Source organism: Bombus pascuorum, chromosome 1, assembly GCF_905332965.1.
Source record: "Bombus pascuorum chromosome 1, iyBomPasc1.1, whole genome shotgun sequence".
Classification (NCBI taxonomy): domain Eukaryota; kingdom Metazoa; phylum Arthropoda; class Insecta; order Hymenoptera; family Apidae; genus Bombus; species Bombus pascuorum.
Genome location: NC_083488.1, coordinates 8,607,656 through 8,628,523, shown reverse-complemented (window position 1 = coordinate 8,628,523; position 20,868 = coordinate 8,607,656). Strand labels below are relative to the sequence as shown.

Below are 20,868 nucleotides of genomic sequence, written 5' to 3'. Positions count from 1 at the left end.
TTTTTACTTTATATATAGATATAAACATACTTTTCTTATCTTCTTATAATACAATATGAAAAATTAGAAACAATAAAAAGTATTGACTCTAAATTGTGTATTACTATGCACTTGTTTTTAGCTACATAATAAGTATCATTAAATAAACATGTATTAATAGACATTATACATTTCGCCATTGTTTTAAAACGTTTGAACACGAAGTTACTAACTTCCGCGTATGTAACATTGATTAAAAAGTACTAAAATTAATTAGTATCTTCATATCTTCAGCATTTCTTTAATATCGATGATTCTAGTTCGAATTTCTGGCTCATTATCCTTCGTTAACTCCGGTAATGCCTCTTGAATTATTAAGATCATTTTATCAAATTGTTCATTATTGTTTGTAGACCGTAATTTTCTGCCGAGAGATAGAGCTATATTTAAGGCTTCTTTTCTTATTCTGGTATACGAAATACCTAAAAAATATAAATTTCATATTATATAATTGTAGTTTTACAAAATAATAATACAATATATTTTTAGTTATAGACATAAAATATGCTTACCTATACTATGTTTTAACATTTTATTAAACGTGTCACAAATCAAATTTAACTTTTCTCTTTCTTCAATCGACAATTCCGAAATATTTATTTTAAGTAAAGCAAGTTTATCCACAAATAAATTAAGTGCTGATAGCATGGATATTTGTATTGTTGTAGATTGGACAGGAAACATCTTACCGTAATGAGTTATAAATTCTATACAATATTTGTCTAAACAAAAAAATATTACAAGATAATTAAAGGGTTAATTAGTAATTCATATTTTTATATTTAATAGTTTTCAAATGCAATAATAATTTACCCTGAGTGTCTTTATAAGATGGCCAAGCTTTTCCAAGTATTTCGTAAACAGTTTCATATAATTTTATGATCTCATCTCTTTTTATTCTCTCTTCAGAGGATAATGATTCATCTCCATCTTTCCTTGATAGCTAGATTATACAATATTTATATATCAATGTATAAGGTTGATCACTTCTTGCTTTTTATTGATAGTACATACCGTTGACAAAATTTCTTGAACAATTTCGTATACCTCTTTAAACTTATCGATATTTAGTTCATGCAAAACTGTACCAAAAGCATGTAATGCGTGTCGGCGATAGTCTAAAGCCTCCTTTTTACTTTCCCGATGTAATATTTGTACTATATCCGCAGATATTCCACTGTTCTCTTTGAGAGCTGTCCTACATTTAGATTATTAAATTTTTAAAAATGAATATCACAAATGTAACATTGTATTTGCATACATTTAATAAGAAAAATGTTAATATTGTTACATGCATACTTGCTATTACATGCCAGCGTAGCAAGGGCATTTAACAAACGATCTTTTCCATCCCAAGTTCTCCCGCGTAATCCATCCGTTAAAACCTTTAACAAAGTATTTCTTACAGTCGCATCAATATCGTTCCCTAACTTTTGTGCTAACGTATGAACTGCATTAGCCGCTTGTGCTTTCGTATTCCACGATGACGATTCTAATGACGTGCGTAAAATATTTGTTATTGGTTCTATGTTTTGTTTAATTCCTGCTTCGGTTCCTGGAGTAATTTCATTCCATAGTTCGGTCCATAAATCCATCATACTTTCATTTTCTATGAAAATACTGTAAATAAATATCACGATATTTACAAACTTAATTTCAAAGTTAAATACAAACCTTGTGTTTTTTGTGCATGCATTGCAAAGAAAGTAAGAGGTATAACAATACTCGAATAATTCTTTAATACCTCCTGATTATAATTATTTATAGCTTGGAAAGTTTGTCCAATTACTAACTTAGTTGAATCATCTGAAATTCAGAACTTTGTAAAGCTTTATCTTTCCTCTATAAGTTCTATAACTTTACAATCTTTAAAAAGATTTATTATATAATGCATACCTCGTTCCATATACCATGTATTAAGTGTTCTAAATAATTTTTCAAGACTTGATTCTTTTGCTGATCCGACTATATGTCCAATAGCTATTGCATTATTTTTCCTAACGACAGAATTACGATCCAATAATCCATTCATTAGCGCGTTTAGGACTTTACCTATATATAAATATTAAATCATAATAATTTCTAAACATTGTTTCTTAGACTGGATAGTAGTTATAGAGAAAAACTTTTTTACTAACCACTATAAGGCTGTAACTCTTGTTTGAAGTGAGTACTCAAAAGAATGATAAAGTGCAAACACGTAATTTTTGTTCCAAAACCGACACTAGATTTTATTAATTCTATCACTTTTGGCATTAATTCCTTTAAAATCTCTGTATCAATATACTGTATACACTGCATAGAAGAAAACATTGATGATTAATAAAATATGATTTTTTCAAAGTTGTCTTTTTGTCTTAAATCACTCACTTTTGTCATCGTTTCAGTAGCATAATGCTCCTTAGCAGCACTAGCTCTGATAGTGTCAATAGCATCTCGTGCCTCTGACATTGTTCCACATACATTACTTAAATATGATAAATTTGGATTTTCTGATTCGCCAATTGTACTTAAGAGAGCAGGAATTAGTGTAACTAAAGATGGCTTAAGCAGAGTACCTGCTCTTGAAACTAATTGAGATACTGTTTGTAAAGATACCGTTCTTACGCTGCTTACAACGTTCACAGCTCCAATATCTAATAACACAGGTAAAATTGCTTGTAGAACTTCTTCTCCTTCTTTACCATAGGAAGAATCACAATATCGAACGCAAACCTATATTAATGAATTGATATAAGATATAAACAATATAACTGTATACAAATATAATATTGTATTGTTTCAATACAAAACTTACTCTACTTAATGCTTTAGTCGTATTTGTAGCAGCTAATCGAGTACCCTCATGAATATCATCCATTACTCGAAACAGTTTCTTCAGTAGTTCTGGAGCACATTTCGCCAAATTTAAACGAACATTTATTCTTAATAAATCTGCAAGTGCATTGCAACAACTCATTCGTACTCGCCATTCATGATTTGTTAAATTTTCAGTTATATCATTCAAAATTTCTTTATGATATTGTTCAACCTATCAAACATAATTTTAAACAACAGTTACAAAAAATAAAAATATATTTTAGGCATTGATGTGTGGATATTCGAAAGTACAAGTATCTAAGCTTCAGATTGGGTTGAGGAAGAGATTACATCAGGGTAAAAAGAGAAAAATACCCGTAATTTTGAATATGCGCACACTTCTAATTTTAAGTATTCTATGCACTTCCACGTACAGCTTTACTTGTTGATGGAACAATCGCACGCCAAATACTAGACATACTATGCTGAATCTTGGGAGTAGGATCGAATTGATATCTGTATAAGCGTGGAATTATATTGGGTAAATATTTATTTAACTCTTCGTTTGCAACTTTAGCAATTGCTGCAAATCCAAATGCAGCACCTTTTTTAGATGTCCATACTGCATTATGATTTGCTAGATGCATAAAGTAGTATACTAAATCAGGTTTTTGTAATTCTGTAGCCAAGGAACAAATTTCTCTGTACGTTGATAAATTACCACTATAAATAAAATATTTATAAAATTAAACTGAACCTATTAGATTGAAAATATAACATGTAAATTTATAAATTTATCTTACTTTGTTGGAGATTTTCCTAATTGACCTTCTTCAAATAATTTTGTATCTGATGTAACTTGTTGTACACTTTTACGTCCTTGTGTAAATTGATCTAGTATACTAGAAACTAGAAGTTCCTTTTGTTCCTTGCTACTATTAATATGTATCAAACTAAGTCCTTTTGCTGCCATATCTTGCACTATATCTGTAATTAAAACAACGCACTTTAATAATATATTTCTATTTTCTTTTTTTTGAATAGGAAATACATTGCATAACTTACCACTATCATCTGAAAGAAAATCCATGAATGCATGATGCAATGACGAAAATTTTTCTTTAATACACTCCCTTTGGATATTATATTTTAAAAGTGCTAATAACCACACACAGACGGCCTTATAACAAATATTTATGGTAAAGAAAATGGAGGAATTGTAAATTTAAATAAAAAAATAAAAATAGATACCTGTCTCAAATTAGGATGAGGATCTTTATACATTCGAAGTAATTCATCCAATGTTTGTATTAATAACTTAGTACTGATATTGCTGTAAGGTACTTTATGTTCAGTTGGTAATGTTGTCCAAGCATCTCGTTTTTCTGGAGATGCTTCACTTTGAACACAACAAACCAATGCTTCTCCCATGATCAAATGGATTTCAATGTCTTTTGTCTAATGGATATAAAAGCAAATTTAAAAAGTATTCCTAAAATTTTTAATTATAGTTACCGATGTACATTTACCTCTTTGACAGTCGTAATTATTTTATTTACTATATATGGTGTATGAGGAAAATTTTCCCCTACACACAAATAACCTAATGAAAGTGCAGCTTTTTCTTTAATCTAGAAATATAATTAAATCAGTATTATATCCCATGAACCCAATAAATTTAGTAACTATTAAAATACGAACCTTAGTATTTAATTTTACATTATTCAATGCTGAAAATAATATTTCTACAATTGCCTTTTTATTTGTTTCTCCCTCGCCTTCATCAGGTAATGGTAACCCACATATTTTCCCCAAAATACCAATACTTTGAATTGCGGCATCCATTAACAAAATCGTATTATTGTGAAGAAAATTGCCTATAATATTTTTAAAAGAGAATTGAAAAATAAATTAATATTAAATTTATATAACTAAATATGTACATACATATCATTTTCACAACATTAATGTACAGATCCCAGTTAAAGAAATCATTGTCCATGTTATTTCTTTTAAAAACTAGTCTCCTTTCCATCATACACGTTAAAGTTAGTAATGAGCCATGTTGAGCTTCTAAAGAATTTTTATCCATGATGTCCATAATCTCAGAAATTTGAGTTCCAAACTCATTATTGGAAAGTTGAGTAGTTATTATGCCATAAATTTTAGCAACTAGTTGTCTTACATCTAACTTGGTAGATATAAGCAAAGTACGAAGCCATGATAACTCATTTTCATAAATTCTTGTTGCAAACTGTGGAACAGAACCAGTCACTTCCAATAAAGCTTGTAGTGTAGTTTGATCTGCGTTATATAATTGTTTATACATTATATCTTTCAATATAATTCTTAATATATTTTTAAGTTTATTAGAAATATTATATACAATTTTACCTGCAGAAGCATGACTAAAAATTAGAATCATATCAAGATATTGATCTAATATCTCTAGTTTATCTTTAGATAAATTTCTTAAATAATGTGTAATTAATGGCGTATATTCACAAGGATGCTGCAATGGTTCGTTGTATTTAGTAACATTAGCACATTTTGCTAAACAAATACGGAGATAAGTAATTATCTGTAAAAAATATTAATTATTTTCTTCAATCATAAAAAAATTGCCAATAACAATAAATTATTTTCCCACTGAATTAATTACCTCCATAAATACAGTAACACTATAAGGAAGTACTTTATTTTCTATGTTCATTTTTTCATTACCAGCAGTTGACACTCTTGCTTGCATCTTTGAATAAATATAAGTAACAAGTTTTGGAAAATCTGGTAATGAAATTTGATTACCCTCTTGTTTATCACATTCATTTTTATGTGTAGTACCATATAGAACTTTTGTAGCTTCTGTTCTTATTTCATGTTTCTCATCTCCAGATGCCAACAGTAAAAGATAACGAGAAGGTATATCATCAGGAGGAAATACATTAGCAGCATAATGCATAGCCACAAATCTGTTCTCAAAAAATATTACTGACATATAAGCGATATTGTTCTATACATATAATGTAGCTAATTAATATATACATGCCTAACATTGGATTCCGGTGACTCAATATATGTAGATAATAATCCATTCATCAGAGATATATTAACTTCGTCATCTTTATTAAGTACAAATGCAGATGTTATTGAAATCAGTGTATCTCTTACTGTTCTTCGTAAATCACCTTCAGTCTTAAACATCAAGAAAAGTTCAGCTCAAACTAGAAACATTCTAGTAATGTAACAGACATCTGAACTTACTACTTTTTCTATTGCTAACTACATACCGATACAAGTGTATCAAATAAATGACATAACAAGTTTGAATTTTTATCTATCACTGATGGAATTCTTTGTCCTAGTTGTCCAATAACAGTGTATGCCATCATTTTATGATGAACATCTTCACCCTCAAAAATTAATTTTATCATGCCATTTAAGATAATTCCTGCTATACGAGATAATGGTGCAAGACTACACCTTAAAACATTTAAACATATCACTATATATATATATATATATATTTTATTGAAATTCAAATTCATGAATAATTTATGATACTTTGTACTTACTGTTGCACAATGTTTGATGTAAATTGCAATGCCATTGACTTTAACTTTGCATTTGTAGTTTTTCCATCTCCTTCTTGTAGGGAATGAAAAACTACCTGTATATTAATTACAATTAGCCATCAAATAGTATAAAAATTATACCTTATTTTATAATAAAATATACCTGAATACATGGTGGTACAATAAAACCACCTGTAGTAACACGGCAAAGATAATGTAATAATTTTAGACGAATTCGTATGCCTGCAGGCAATCGTTTCATTTCTGGCTTAACATCTTTATGGATACCTAAAGTATCAGTACCCAAAAATAATGTATAAAGTGGTGCTGCTAAATGCATTGAAGACCAATCTAACGTGCTGAATATTTTAAAACAATTTGATATTTAGCATATTCTAATAGAATATTTATAAAAATAATAGAAAAATCTTTTTAAACATACTTAACAATTTTCTTTAATTCCAAGTCTGCTAGATTAGCAACACTAAATCTGGTATCTGCTGCAGCTACTATCAAATGTATAAGAATATCTGAATCATGGAAAAACCCTCCAGCTACAAATTTTACAATTCCTAATTTTGTTTGTTCAAGTTGTTCTGCTGTTGGAGGATTTTCACCAATTACTCGTTTAAATGCATATTCACTTAATCCTAGTGGTACACGAAACCGTGACCAATCAATAGTCTGATCTGACTGTTGATTTTGCATTTGTCCTACAGCTCTAGAATTATTTTGTACAATCAATTAATATAAATAATTATTAAAAAATTTTCCTATTGTATTGATGAAATTATTAAAATATAAATTATAGGAATAGTGAATAATCTTACCCATAAGGTAACAGTAAAACATCAAGCATAAAATTGAGTAATTGTTTTGCTACATATAGTTTGTCTTGTAGACCAAGAAAGGATGCTCTTTTCTCTGGGTCTACAGGAATATTAACATGACCCAATGCAGGCATAATTATAAGTAATAAACTGAAATATTTTACATATTTATTTACCTAATTTTCATTATTTAAATTATGTTAAATATTTACAAACCTGTCTTGGTGAGATAAAGGTTTTCCTTCAATAGCATTTAATACACTTGGGATTAATTCTGCTTGCTTTTGCATTTCCATTCTAGAATAGCCTAATTTTATATATATAATTGTAAAATTCTGTGAACAAACAAAAACAATAAATTCTTATTCAACCAGAAATATTTTTAATTGATTCTCTGTATCAATAACATACAATTACAAATGAGCTGGCAGCTGGATCTTGATATTGTAACAAAAGTGTTTCAACTGGCAATTGGACTTGAGGTCTACTCTTTATCCTTTTATTTATATGAATTAATAATTCCATTACTTTCTTCCTAACACCTTCTTGACCACTAGAAAGCTTCAACAAAACTGGAGGCAAAAATTTACATACTGATGCTTGCAGTTGTTCATCAGTATCTGCAGATCCCAAACGGAAAAATACTCGCTCAAGTAAAACTTCCATGAAACAATAAATTATACATAAAATAATTAATTTATAAATATGAAATTATATACAGCTAATTATAATTAATATATATTATTTTTCATAATATTAAACAAAATATATTTTGTTCAGAATATATTTTGTTCAAAATAATAATTGTTCATTACACGAATCAAAGATAATACTTAATTGCAAAGAAACAATATTTTGTATTCATAAATTCCAAATCAATCAAAAACAACGTGCAATATCTAAAATTTTATAATTAAAAAACTAGTTGTATAAATAACATCTGATATACTGCATATAGAAATTTAGGTGATAAGAGGAAAATAATTATATGTACATTATTTATCATCATTCATTTAATTAACAGATGTGGACATATACTAAAAATAAAGTAAAAATATACAAAAGAATCGAAAAGATTGTCTTTTAAGATAAGTTTGAATATAAATTGAAAAAAGTGATGTAAAATTATACATTTGAAATTGTTTTCTATAAAACTGCATGATAATGGAATTTTTTGCAAGCCATGGTATATATAAAAATGTTTTTATCATTAGAAATAATGTTTTTATTAAACGAGGAACAATATAATTAATAATATAATTTGTGTCATCATCAAAATAAACTGTCTTCATGTAAAATAAATCGATTTTTTTTCCAAATTACTTACTCAGCTCATCCGTAGGGGCTGCCATTTTGAAGTAATGTGTAAAAGAGAAAGCGAATGATAGTCAGTGACAAGTGACAAGAAATATTACCGGTCTGTAATTAATCTTATTATGAAAACATTATTTAAGCATATTTAAGTAAAAATAATACATTTTCCCCCGTATTGCATATCTTTTTGATGTCTTTAAAAATTTTCTTCTTTTGTATAATATCTTCCATAATATTGAGGGTCAAATTTCGTACAATTTTTTAGAAGAGAAAAGTTTCCTACTTTATTTTTATATCACTATAAAATGATTCACATATTAATAATAAAAATATTGTTAGAAATTTTTTTTTAGTACTATATAGTTATTTACCATCTTTCATGTGCACGATCATATAAACTAATCGTGCTCATGTGATCATATCAACCTATTTAATAAAAAAGAGAGATATGGATATCTTTCAACATTTTGTCTTTTATTCCTTTAAGTATTTCTATTAAAATTCTATGATACGCAACAACCTTTAATTTACAATTTTAATTAGTTTATCGCTTAATTTACAATACAATTATATAATTCTGATATTATATGTATGTTAATTTACCTATAACAAGAATATTGTAAATGTTAGCTTAGAAATCTAACTACATATACATAAAACTAATTCTACAAATAAATTTTAATTACGTTAATTATATGTAATTATATAAGTAAATTTATAGTAACGAATCCAAATACAAGAAAATTATGAATTTAAAAAATTAACCTTTTGGAAGGGAAAACATTTGAAGTTTTAACATGAAGTTGCCGTGGATGACTACCCAATCAACGTGTTCGAATTTCTGCAACCTGTCGTCTGCTTCTTCCGTTCTTTTAACAGTTTAACTTGAACCATGCTCTCGTTTTTGTGACCTTCAAAGTTGTCTTTATAAAATAGAGGTCAAATTCGAAAGAAACACATTATTCTTAATAAATATTAATGTATTATATAGTGAATTATATAGTGAATTATACTAAATTATCTTTTTAAGAAACTTATAATCTGTTTTTCGTTCTGTCAATTTATGCTATATTGTTTCGCGTATATTATATTTTCTTGTTACTTTTTAATGAAAGTATAATATTTTTAGTCTTTAGTACGCGTTAGCAGAGTTGTCAGGTATGAGAAAAAAAGAAATGGTAACTTTAAGGGAAAATAGTAGTACTGTTTCCTAAAATCTTGCAAATTGTTATACTGCATGTACTAATTGTTTAGAGTAAACTATTAATTGTGAATTTATGTTTATTAACCCACAAAATACATGTAAAGAATTGTATATGTATATTGATATACATACATTTAAATTCTAATAGTTATAATCCTGTCATATGTAATAGTTTTTAATGTGCTTTTATATATATAATTTTTCTGGTTCTGTAATTTTATAGTTGTATAACAAAGTTGAAATAATTGATGATTCCATGTAATTCTTTCTTATACAAATCTTTTAATATTGTAAAAAGATATATATGTATGTATTCATTTTATATGTATCTTTAACTACATATATTATGTACTTTTGAAAAATTAAATAAAATAGTTTTTTAATACACTATCTTGTTTTAATATAATATATAGAGCAATAATTTTGTAATTAATATAATAAAATTATTTTCATTCATTTTTAATGTACAAAAAATTAATTTCAATTTTGATTAGATTAAAAGCAGTTAATAAGCAGCTTCTTGTAATTAAAGTTTTCCTTTATATTTGTTATAGGTAATACAAAAGTGGTATTTGCTTAAATAAAAGCAACAGTACATAACACAAGTGCTATGATAACATAGAACTAGTTGAAAAATCATTATCTTCGATAACAATTTCAGCTATATGATTTATTTTGAGAATGGGTTTTATACTTACAATAAGTTATTTTTTTTGTGATGCGACAAGGACAGTAATAAGGAAACTTAGGAGCATTCTTCAACATCTTTGCAAATGCCGCTATTTAAAATGCCTTTGTTATTATGTAAGTTCGGATATAATCATGATATATATCTTAATACCCTTTGCACTTATATCTTTAGGATGATAAGGATATTATTGCTGAATTTAATTGGAATTGATAGCATATCATTGTAATGTCTTTGTAATATTTGTCTAATATATCTATATAATGATCTAATCAAAGGAGGTATCTTGCACACAGTGTTAAATATACTGTCTTTATTATATATAAAATGATTTATATTTCAGGCTAATATTTCAATGTTAAAATAGTGCTGAATTATTGGAAATAATAACATCTCTATTAAATTTACTAGAAATGTAGTAGTAGTAGATAGATAAAAAATAGTAATATAAATAGACAATTGATGTTATATAGTACAAAGTCTATCCCATGTTTATATTATTACAAAGAGGTAATCCAAGCATGTAGAGTGAGAATATCTCTGGACTTTATGTATGTTCATGCAGCATAACTTTGTAATCTAATACTATGCTTTTTGCACGCTTGCTAGCTGCTTTGTGCTGATAACTTATATTAAGGGACTTGTAGACTAAGTATTTATTCATTTACCACAGTTCATGTGTAAGTACTACTCCTAAAAGTACTATAGGCTCATCAAAATTGTATATATTTTATTAATTTAGTATATCATATTTTCTTATTGAATAATCATTCTCATATCTAAATGTTTATAAGTATTTGTTATATGCACACTTTTTATTATTTAATTTCTTATACTAAAAACTAGATAAAATATTTACAATAATTTTAGAAGGATATATTGATATTTGGATAAAAATAAGAGTATATTACAAAAAATTAAAGAATAGTATAAAAATTGTGTGATATTGTATTACAAAATAGGTGTTTGTGTCTTTAGGCAATGGTAGAAGATATGACGGAACACATGTCAACAACTGAAAATCACGAATGTGAACAAATAAGAGTCTTAACTCTAAATAATGGGGAACATCTGGATGGTATACTATATAGATTAAAAAAAGGTATGTAAATTCTATGTTAGTTATAATTTTGAGGAAAATGAGTTTTATAAATTAGAACAATTTTTAACAGGCTGGAGAGTAGAATTTCGTTTAGGTGCTTCTCTTTTTGGGAAGTCACTTGATCTTTTTATAAATTATCCTTTAGGGGAAAATAAAAAATTTGAAAGGCATACATATTATCCATTAGAATGGGTTAGTGAAACAGCTAATATATCTTTATTTTTGGCTGGTTCATTTCACTATTATCTTATAGATCCTAAGTAAGTATTAAATATAAAAAAAGATTATTGACATAATAAAATATATTGTTCATAATTTTTAATATATCAAATGTTGTAGTTCTGAAGATATGAAACCTATTGCTTCTGGATACTTACTGGTGGATCCAGAACTTAAAGTAGGAGAACATGGAGATGATTTACCATTGGATTGTATTCAGTGTCAAACTGTTCTTGCAAAATGTCTAGGACCATTTTCTACCTGGGAAGATAAACTACTAGTGGCTAGAAACTCTGGATATAATGTGATTCATTTTACACCAATTCAGGTATATATTCCACTTTTTTGGATAATATACTGATCTAATACATCTAACTTACATAATTTATGTTTTAGGAACTGGGATCTTCTAAGTCATCTTACAGCCTTAGTGACCAGTTGAAATTAAATCCTTCTTTCAATGATGATGATAAATCAGTTACATATGATGATGTTGAAAGACTAATAAATAAAATACGCAACGAATGGAATGTTAGTGTAATATATAATTTTCTATATTTTATAGCTTAATCTGTTATAATATTCTATAATATCAGCCTGTAAATGTTGTGTGTTTCAGATGTTGAGTATATGTGATATTGTTTTGAATCATACAGCAAATGAAAGTCCTTTTTTGGTATCTCATCCAGAATGTACATACAATTGTTTGAATAGCCCTCATTTACGTCCTGCATATCTTTTGGATGCTGCACTGTTTGAATTGACAATACAAGTTGCAGCTGGAGAATGGGAGTTTAAAGGTATTCCTTCAGTAGTTGAAACTGAAGAACATTTAAATGTAAGATAAATGCATTATATTAATAATTACTAACCAGTACAATATATTATGTACGCTTATTACTTCTCTATTTTCAGTCAATTCGTCATGCACTTCATACATATTTTTTACCGCTTGTGAAAATACATGAATTGTATATATTGGACATCAATGAAACCATCGCGGAGTTTTTGAATTTAGCACGAAATCAGATGCCCCAAGATACTATTGAACCTATATCGGAAGATATCAAAATAATAAAAGATCCGAAATTTCGTAGATTGAAAGCTACTATAAATATGCAACTTGCTTTAAAAAAATATAATATATATAGGTAAATTATACCAATAATGGTCAGACATGCCAACTATCACTTCAGAAAGGTTTTGATTTAGTTAATGTTCTAAACTTAAAACTTTATATTCCTATTGCAGAACTGATTGTTTTGATGAAGAGACTCGTTTGAAACGCTGTGCCGAAGACTTAAGAAAGAAATTACAAGAACTTAATAACATGATCACTAATGAAATACAAAATCATCTAAATGCTGCAGTTGAGAATACTATTGCTGGTATAAGATATTTTAGAGTGCAAGGTGATGGGCCTAAACTTAAAGAAATAAGCGAAAGAAATCCACTTGTTCCTAGGTACATAACTGTTGTAAAATATTGCTGTTTTGATATTTTATTTATATAAATTGCGCTAATACATATTATCTTCAGATATTTTACTGATTATGGAGCACCACAAACATTAACTGAAAGAGAAGCAACAATGTACTCTGATGAAGGCTGTTATCTTATGGCTCATAATGGATGGGTAATGAATGGTGATCCTTTAAAAAATTTTGCTGATCCTGATTCTAATGTTTATATAAGAAGAGAACTTATTGCTTGGGGTGACAGTGTAAAATTAAGGTAATGCTACTATCTTTGAAGTAGAAGCAAGATATAAAATAATTAAAATCAATAATATACTACATTTGTTACAGGTATGGAGATAAACCAGAAGATTGTCCTTTTCTATGGCAGCATATTACTGCTTATATTGCACAAACAGCTAAAATTTTTGATGGTATTCGCTTAGATAATTGCCATTCGACCCCTATCCCAGTTGCAGAGGTATATCTAATTTATTAAAATATTAAAATATATATTTAATGTAAATTTATGTCTATATTAGTGAATTCTTAATCGTTCCAGTACATGCTTGATGTTGCTCGTCGAATTCGTCCAGATTTGTACGTTGTTGCCGAATTATTTACAAATTCTGATCAGAAAGACAATATATTTGTCAATCGACTTGGTATCACTTCCTTAATTCGAGGTTCGCAAATTTATTTTATAAGCTTTATAAGAAGCTTTATAAGATACCAATATAATATAATATATATATATTCATAAATTTTTATTAAATCTTATGAAATCTTCTTCATTCTCTCAAAATAGAAGCTATGTCTGCATGGGATAGTCACGAAGAAGGTCGTTTGGTATACCGATATGGAGGCGAACCAGTAGGTGCATTTTTGCAACCACGTAAAAGGCCTCTAGTACCAGGCATAGCACATGCACTATTTCTAGATTTAACTCATGATAATCCCAGTTCTGTGGAAAAACGAAGTGTGTTTGATTTACTTCCAAGTGCTGCTCTTGTATCAATGGCTGCGTGCGCTAGCGGCAGCAATCGTGGATACGATGAATTAGTTCCTCACCATGTAAGTTAGTTTTATTGTAATATTTATAGTTATATTTAGAAGATTTCAATTATAATAATATTTGAAAAAAGAAACGATCTATGTCCTCTAATCCTAATAAATCCTTACAGATACATGTTGTAGATGAAACAAGACAATATTCGTGCTGGGCAGATGATGAATCTTTGATAGATGGTATCAAATTTGTAGGTTTAAAGACTGGCATAATTGCGGCGAAGAGAGCATTAAATGATTTGCATTATACTCTCGGGCAACAGAAGTTTTCTCAAGTATATTCTCATAATACATAACGCATAAGAAGTGCTGTTTCTGCATAAATTTTTAAAATATTATTTACTAAATTTACAGGTATTTGTTGACCAGATGGATAGTGATATAGTAGCTGTAACAAGACACTCTCCAACAACTCATGATAGTGTAATTTTAGTCGCTTTTACAGCGTTCAAACACCCCGATCCTAATGCTAATGATTTGAGAAGATATGTGAAACCATTACGAGTGGAGGGTGTAATGGAAGAAATTATTCTGGAAGCATCCTTATTTCATATAGAAGCTAAGTAAGAAATATGAAATCAATAATTTTTCATGTTCGTTATTACGTATTGACATTTTGACGATATATTGTTTTTAGAAATGATACTTCACCTTTCCATTATCCTGAAAAATATGTACAAGATGAAAATTACATAAATGGTCTCTCAGAATATGTACTAAGAGTTAAAGAACACATACAAATTTGTGACTCAGAAATCCTGGAGAAAGTTGATTCTGGTGATCCTAAAATAACTCAGCTTAATTTTATAAACTTTCAACCAGGTTCTGTCGTTGCTATTCGGTAATATTTAATGACTCTTTTTGTATAAATTTTTTAAAAATTTTATGACATGTATAATAAATATTGATATATTTAATTTCAGAGTATCTCTTCATGCTAATATAAAACCTGCTCTTGCAAAACTTCATAATACTATTTCAATAGTAACATCACAGAGAAGTTCCGATATACGTGTTATTGTTTCTCGTATGAACTTAGTTGATTTAAATAAGGCTCTATACCGGTGCGATCAGGAAGAACGTGATGAAACTTCGAATAGATTTGATGTATATGATATTCCTGGTTATGGACCCCTTGTTTATGCAGGTTTACAAGGTAAGTTAACAATTTGAGCTACTTCATATCTATATTTTCCATACCTATTAATGTAATACACATTACATTTATTTTTAGGTATAATTTCCTTGTTAGCAGATATTCGTCCTAATAATGATTTGGGTCACCCAATGTGTATTAATCTCAGACAGGGTAATTGGCTAATAGGTATGTGCTAGAACAAATATTAAAACAAATCCATTCTATTATTAACATCACTGTGTTTCATTATATAATTAACGATTGTTAATACGTTTAAACAAATATATACAGATTATACTTGGCAACGATTAAAAGAAGATGAAGGAACTAAAACTCTTGGAGAATGGCTCGAGGAAGCTACTGAACCATTTAAATTAATACCTCGCTATTTAGTTCCTAGTTACTTCGATGTTATAATTGTAAACGTTTATATGATACTTCTTGAGCAATGCTATAATCTAATGTCAAGGTACTTTACACTAAATATATCTTTGTTTTTAATTTTTTGTAAACATTTACTAATTCATTGCCTCTTATTAGCTTTGTGAAAGAAGGTTCCACTTTCGTTAAAATTCTATCTTTAATTTCTATTCAAATGGGAGGAATAGTAAAATCAGCTCCGTTACCAGATTTGTCTCCAAATATAGATCCTCCAAAACCAAAGATTAAACAATATAATGGCGAAAGTGAACAAATATGTATGACATTGTCTGCTGGTTTACCACATTTTACCACAGGATATATGAGAAATTGGGGAAGAGACACTTTTATTGCCTTAAGGGGACTACTGATATTAACAGGCAGACATGCAGAAGCACGATTTATTATCCTCGGTTATGCTGGAACTATGCGACATGGTCTTATACCAAATTTACTTGATAAAGGAAAGAATGCTAGGTAACAAATAAATTTTTAATTATTGTTATATGAATACAATTTCTAATTATTGTTGCACCCTTTAAATAACTTTTTTATGTTTTTTTAGATATAACTGTCGGGATGCTTTGTGGTGGTGGTTATATACAATTCAATGTTACATACAAGAAGTACCAAATGGTTTAAAAATTTTAACAGACAAGGTTTCGAGGCTGTTTCCAACTGATGATTCTCCCCCACTACCTGCAGGACAAGTAGTACGTAGAAAATATTTTTTATAAATAAATTATATATATTAACATTTGTTTTACACATGATATATAATGGAAATAAAATTTCAGGATCAGCCACTACATGATGTTATTCAAGAAGCTCTTTTGATACATTTCCAAGGGCTTTGTTTTAGAGAAAGAAATGCTGGAAGACAGATTGATGAACATATGACAGATCGTGGTTTTAATAACCAAATTGGAGTGCACCCAGAAACAGGATTCGTATTTGGTGGAAATGATGCAAATTGTGGTACATGGATGGACAAAATGGGATCTTCTGAAAAAGCTGGTAACAAAGGAAAACCAGCTACTCCAAGGGATGGTTCAGCAGTAGAAATAGTAGGTCTAAGCAAGAGTATTCTCAGCTTTTTGGCTGAATTGTATAAGCAAAATCTTTTTCCTTATGGTAGTGTGCAAAGAAAAAATCGGGATGGTAAGAAATAAATTTTGTTTAAGTATTTCCACTTATTTCTAGCTTTTTTTACTACAGTTAATGTTTATTGTAGGCTCTACTGTAACATGGAGCTATAAACAATGGGCAGATAAGATTTCATTAAATTTTGAGAAATATTTTTACATCAACGAAGTGCAATTAGAAGGAGAACTCAAATCAGAACTTATTCACCGTCGTGGAATTTTCAAAGATAGTCATGGAGCAACACAAGCATGGGCCGATTACCAATTACGATCTAATTTTCCAGTTGCAATGGTTGCTGTAAGTACATTCGTATAGCTTTTTTATTCTTAAAATGTATGTGCAATTTGGATAATATTCAAATATCATTATTTTAAAAGGCTCCAGAGTTGTTTAATCCGGAACATGCATGGATAGCATTAAAAAAGGCAGAAGAAATTTTATTAGGGCCACTTGGAATGAAAACATTAGATCCTGCTGATTGGGCATACAATGGATATTATGATAATTCGAATGATAGTGGAGATACTAAAATAGCTCATGGTTGGAATTATCATCAGGGGCCTGTAAGTAATGTTCCTTAATATATTACTTTAGTATAAACTGCTCTGATATAAAACTAATAATTTTATGGCATCTAATAGGAATGGGTTTGGCCCATAGGCTATTTTCTTCGTGCTCGACTATATTTCGCTCCATTAGTTGGAGGAAAGGAAGAATTACGTCGTACAGTCGAATCAACTGAAATTATTATTTCTCGACATTTCATAGAGGCATCTACAAACCATTGGAGAGGTCTCCCTGAACTTACCAATAAAGATGGGGAATATTGCAAGGATAGTTGCAGAACACAAGCTTGGAGTGCTGCTTCTATATTAGAAGTTTGTATATATGCTGTTAACGGTATTTAGAAATAGTTCCATTATGTCATTGATTATTACTGTACTATATATTTCATTCTAGGTTCTTTACGACTTAGATAAAATTAAACGGGAATTACGATCCGAAGAGAATGAAAGAACGAATTGATATAATTTTGCGTGTGTTCACCACCGCCAATTACACTTAGAACATTTACGACTAGAAAAAGAACGTAGCATTAGAAGTAAAAATCACGATAATAAATGGCACATATTTAACACAGTTATAGAAACCCCAAGCACGGAGACACACGCATTTGGTATTTCGCACATAGACAAAATCAGTATGCTACCGTGCAAATTTATAAATGTTGACACCACATGTGCAATTGATGACGTTTTCTTAATGCAAGAACTTAAGAAAAATGAAAGTAAAAAAGACATTAAACATGATTATGTATCTTCTACTGTTATTAGCAATTTGGAAGTAATTGAAACTACGTCAAATATAACAGAATTGTCAATGGTATCAGAAGGTGAATTTCATAAATCAGGACAACTTATATATGGAAATGAACCTTTAAAATACGAAAATAAATCTCTAAATAAATTTCAAAGTGATGTAATTGACCAAATTGATACATTAACAAAACAAAACATAGAGAAAAGTAATGCATTGACGAAATACCCATCAAAAGTGGATCATGTTTATGAGGAAGTCAATGCTCTTGAATGTGATATCATGGATTATTATGAAAAATATAGCCCTACAACGGCGAAAACTTTGATAAATACACTTTTTCTTCCTCTACATAAAATTTGTAAGAAATGCGCCAATTTACAAGGCAGTCCAGTATATTCTGATCTTTTGATATATGCAAAGAAGCCTTTATATGCGAAGGAAGTCCATTTACTTCAACAAAACGAAACTTTACAGTTTAGATATTGTTCAGAAGATGGTAAACATGACAATACATTATATTTACAGTACAATAACGCCCAGCACTGTTTACTAGTTCATAATTACTTAAAAACTAATGCTTCTGGTATATTCTATTTTCATGGCCCACCGCAGGATATTTTTGATTTAAAAACAGCATTAGAAACAAGTATCCTTGTTATAAATAGCAATACGAAAGGAATAGTAAATACAGAGTTATATCATCGTTGTGCAAGTAATTTTTATACAAGGATATCAAATAATGGTATTGCACCTGCAGTGTTTTATATGGACCATGGTAATATTATACGCTCTATAAAACATGTTGGATACGATACTGATTTGCAAAATTGGATGAATTATCGTAACGATGTATTTCGATCACACAATCACAAACAAGATGATGTAGTCGATCATCGCGCGAATAGATCTAGTTTGTTATTATTAGAGCCATTACTGTTAATGCCAGAATTAGGAAACTCTAGGTATAGGCACAGAAAAAATCGTATTTCACAATCAGAGCACATAAAAATAGTAAGGATAGTAATTGCCTATACTCTTTCTTTCTTCATTTTAGCAACAATCACATTTTATATAGTTTATTTCACTTAATAAAATATGATATTCATTTATACTCATTCTTTTATTTTTTGCATGGAACATTTTTAGAATCTAATTTTATTTAGTATTTAAAACTATTAAACCTTTTGTTTCAAGCTTTTGCTACATAAATACCAATTTTGTCTTTTATTTGTGTATTCTTTTGCACGAAACTTTCATACAATAAATTTAATATAAACTATATGAATTGTTATGTTTATCATAATTGTTCTGTAAATCATTAACATTTGTTACCGTAATTAAAAATTTATTGATCTTTATATAATTATGTAGAGTATCCTTATACTGTTTTAGAAAATTATTTATATATTATTCTGTTAAAATCATAACCATACCAAAATGTACAAAAGATATTATATTTAACATAAAATAAAAATTTCAACTTCAAAAGATTTCGGTATTTTTAAGATGGTAAAATGAGATTAATCGAATGCTCAAGTAAGGTTATTAAAATTTGTTATTTTTTATTAATGATTAAATTAAATATTTACTAGCAAATACTATTATTATTGCACGTATATTTTAAATACATGATATTTTCTTATCCGTTCCCATATCTGTATGAAATATTTGCAATAAAATTGATATACATATTCAATTTTGCATAATGGAGAAAATGTTTTTTTCCCTTCCAAAATTCACACGTCTACTTTCTCTATTTTAAAATGTAAATAAAGTTATATTACAGTATGATATAATACGTATAATATTATATAGAACTTACAATGATAAATAAATTAAATTACTAAATTACATATTTATATGTAATATAAATATCTATTATTTACAAATTTAATCATTTTCAAAATTAATTAAAACAATGTCAACCTGAAACATTAAAAAATGTATAAAACTACATAATATTTGTTTGAAGGTTTCATCAAAAGTTTCGTAAAATAATCTTTCTTATTACACAACATGAATACCTGTTTATGATAAAAACCTTTATGATAAAAATTCTAAATATATACTATGTAGTTTATATGTATATTATATTATTTTAAATATAGTGAATCATTAAGCATAGTAAATTACTCGCATCTTAATAATGTATAAAAGAAGAATAGATATAAATATTTAATATCATTCTTCTCCTAAACTTTACTATATTTTAAATAAAAAGTGATTATATCATACTAAAAAAAAAAAAAAAATTATATTTAGTTACGTTATCTCTATGAATAAAGCTTATAAAAATTATATTAAATTTATTGCACTTAAATCAATATGATTTAATAATAACTACAGATAGAAAATGGAAACAACAAGTAATCAAAAATAAATATTCTCATTAGCATTTACAGTTCACTTAATTGCTGAAACTTCTATAATCTAAATGTGTTATTTTTTATTTTATTCTTTATTTTATTTTACATTGCTATTTTATGCTTACTTAAATATGCAGTGCATATATTGTTAAAAATATATCAAATACTGTATGAAAAAATTCAATT

At 28.1% G+C, this 20,868-nt stretch overlaps 2 protein-coding genes across 3 annotated transcripts; one reads left to right on the top strand and one right to left on the bottom strand.

The window, feature by feature from the left end:
* Positions 1-80: 80 nt before the first annotated feature.
* LOC132916563 (proteasome adapter and scaffold protein ECM29) lies at positions 81-8,926 on the bottom strand. Its single transcript, XM_060976668.1, has 28 exons — positions 8,568-8,926; positions 7,652-7,899; positions 7,457-7,575; positions 7,241-7,390; positions 6,853-7,131; positions 6,574-6,769; positions 6,411-6,505; positions 6,126-6,318; positions 5,885-6,030; positions 5,501-5,807; positions 5,233-5,419; positions 4,786-5,142; positions 4,540-4,715; positions 4,368-4,469; positions 4,090-4,296; positions 3,904-4,018; positions 3,642-3,825; positions 3,273-3,561; positions 2,837-3,070; positions 2,410-2,754; positions 2,178-2,334; positions 1,936-2,091; positions 1,714-1,845; positions 1,339-1,648; positions 1,054-1,237; positions 853-982; positions 552-761; positions 81-461 (listed from the first exon to the last, which is right to left on the bottom strand). Exons 1-28 carry the CDS (start codon positions 8,590-8,592, stop codon positions 262-264), a joined length of 5,433 nt encoding a protein of 1,810 aa, XP_060832651.1. The 5' UTR covers positions 8,593-8,926; the 3' UTR covers positions 81-261.
* A 393-nt stretch (positions 8,927-9,319) lies between these two features.
* On the top strand, positions 9,320-20,012 carry LOC132916571 (glycogen debranching enzyme). 2 transcript variants are annotated; one of them, XM_060976679.1, is made up of 26 exons: positions 9,323-9,712; positions 10,313-10,562; positions 11,425-11,548; positions 11,619-11,808; positions 11,888-12,095; positions 12,164-12,298; positions 12,387-12,605; positions 12,683-12,918; positions 13,019-13,231; positions 13,307-13,501; positions 13,576-13,705; positions 13,787-13,910; positions 14,033-14,298; positions 14,409-14,567; positions 14,647-14,855; positions 14,930-15,133; positions 15,216-15,448; positions 15,527-15,616; positions 15,722-15,899; positions 15,971-16,327; positions 16,416-16,563; positions 16,648-17,011; positions 17,085-17,293; positions 17,374-17,559; positions 17,638-17,874; positions 17,957-20,012. In XM_060976679.1, exons 2-26 carry the CDS (start codon positions 10,440-10,442, stop codon positions 18,020-18,022), a joined length of 4,803 nt encoding a protein of 1,600 aa, XP_060832662.1. In that variant the 5' UTR covers positions 9,323-9,712; positions 10,313-10,439; the 3' UTR covers positions 18,023-20,012. The 2 variants fall into 2 exon arrangements, with proteins under 2 accessions (XP_060832671.1, XP_060832662.1); XM_060976688.1 differs by lacking the exon at positions 17,957-20,012 and having other exon boundaries at positions 9,320-9,712; positions 17,657-17,735.
* Positions 20,013-20,868: the final 856 nt, after the last annotated feature.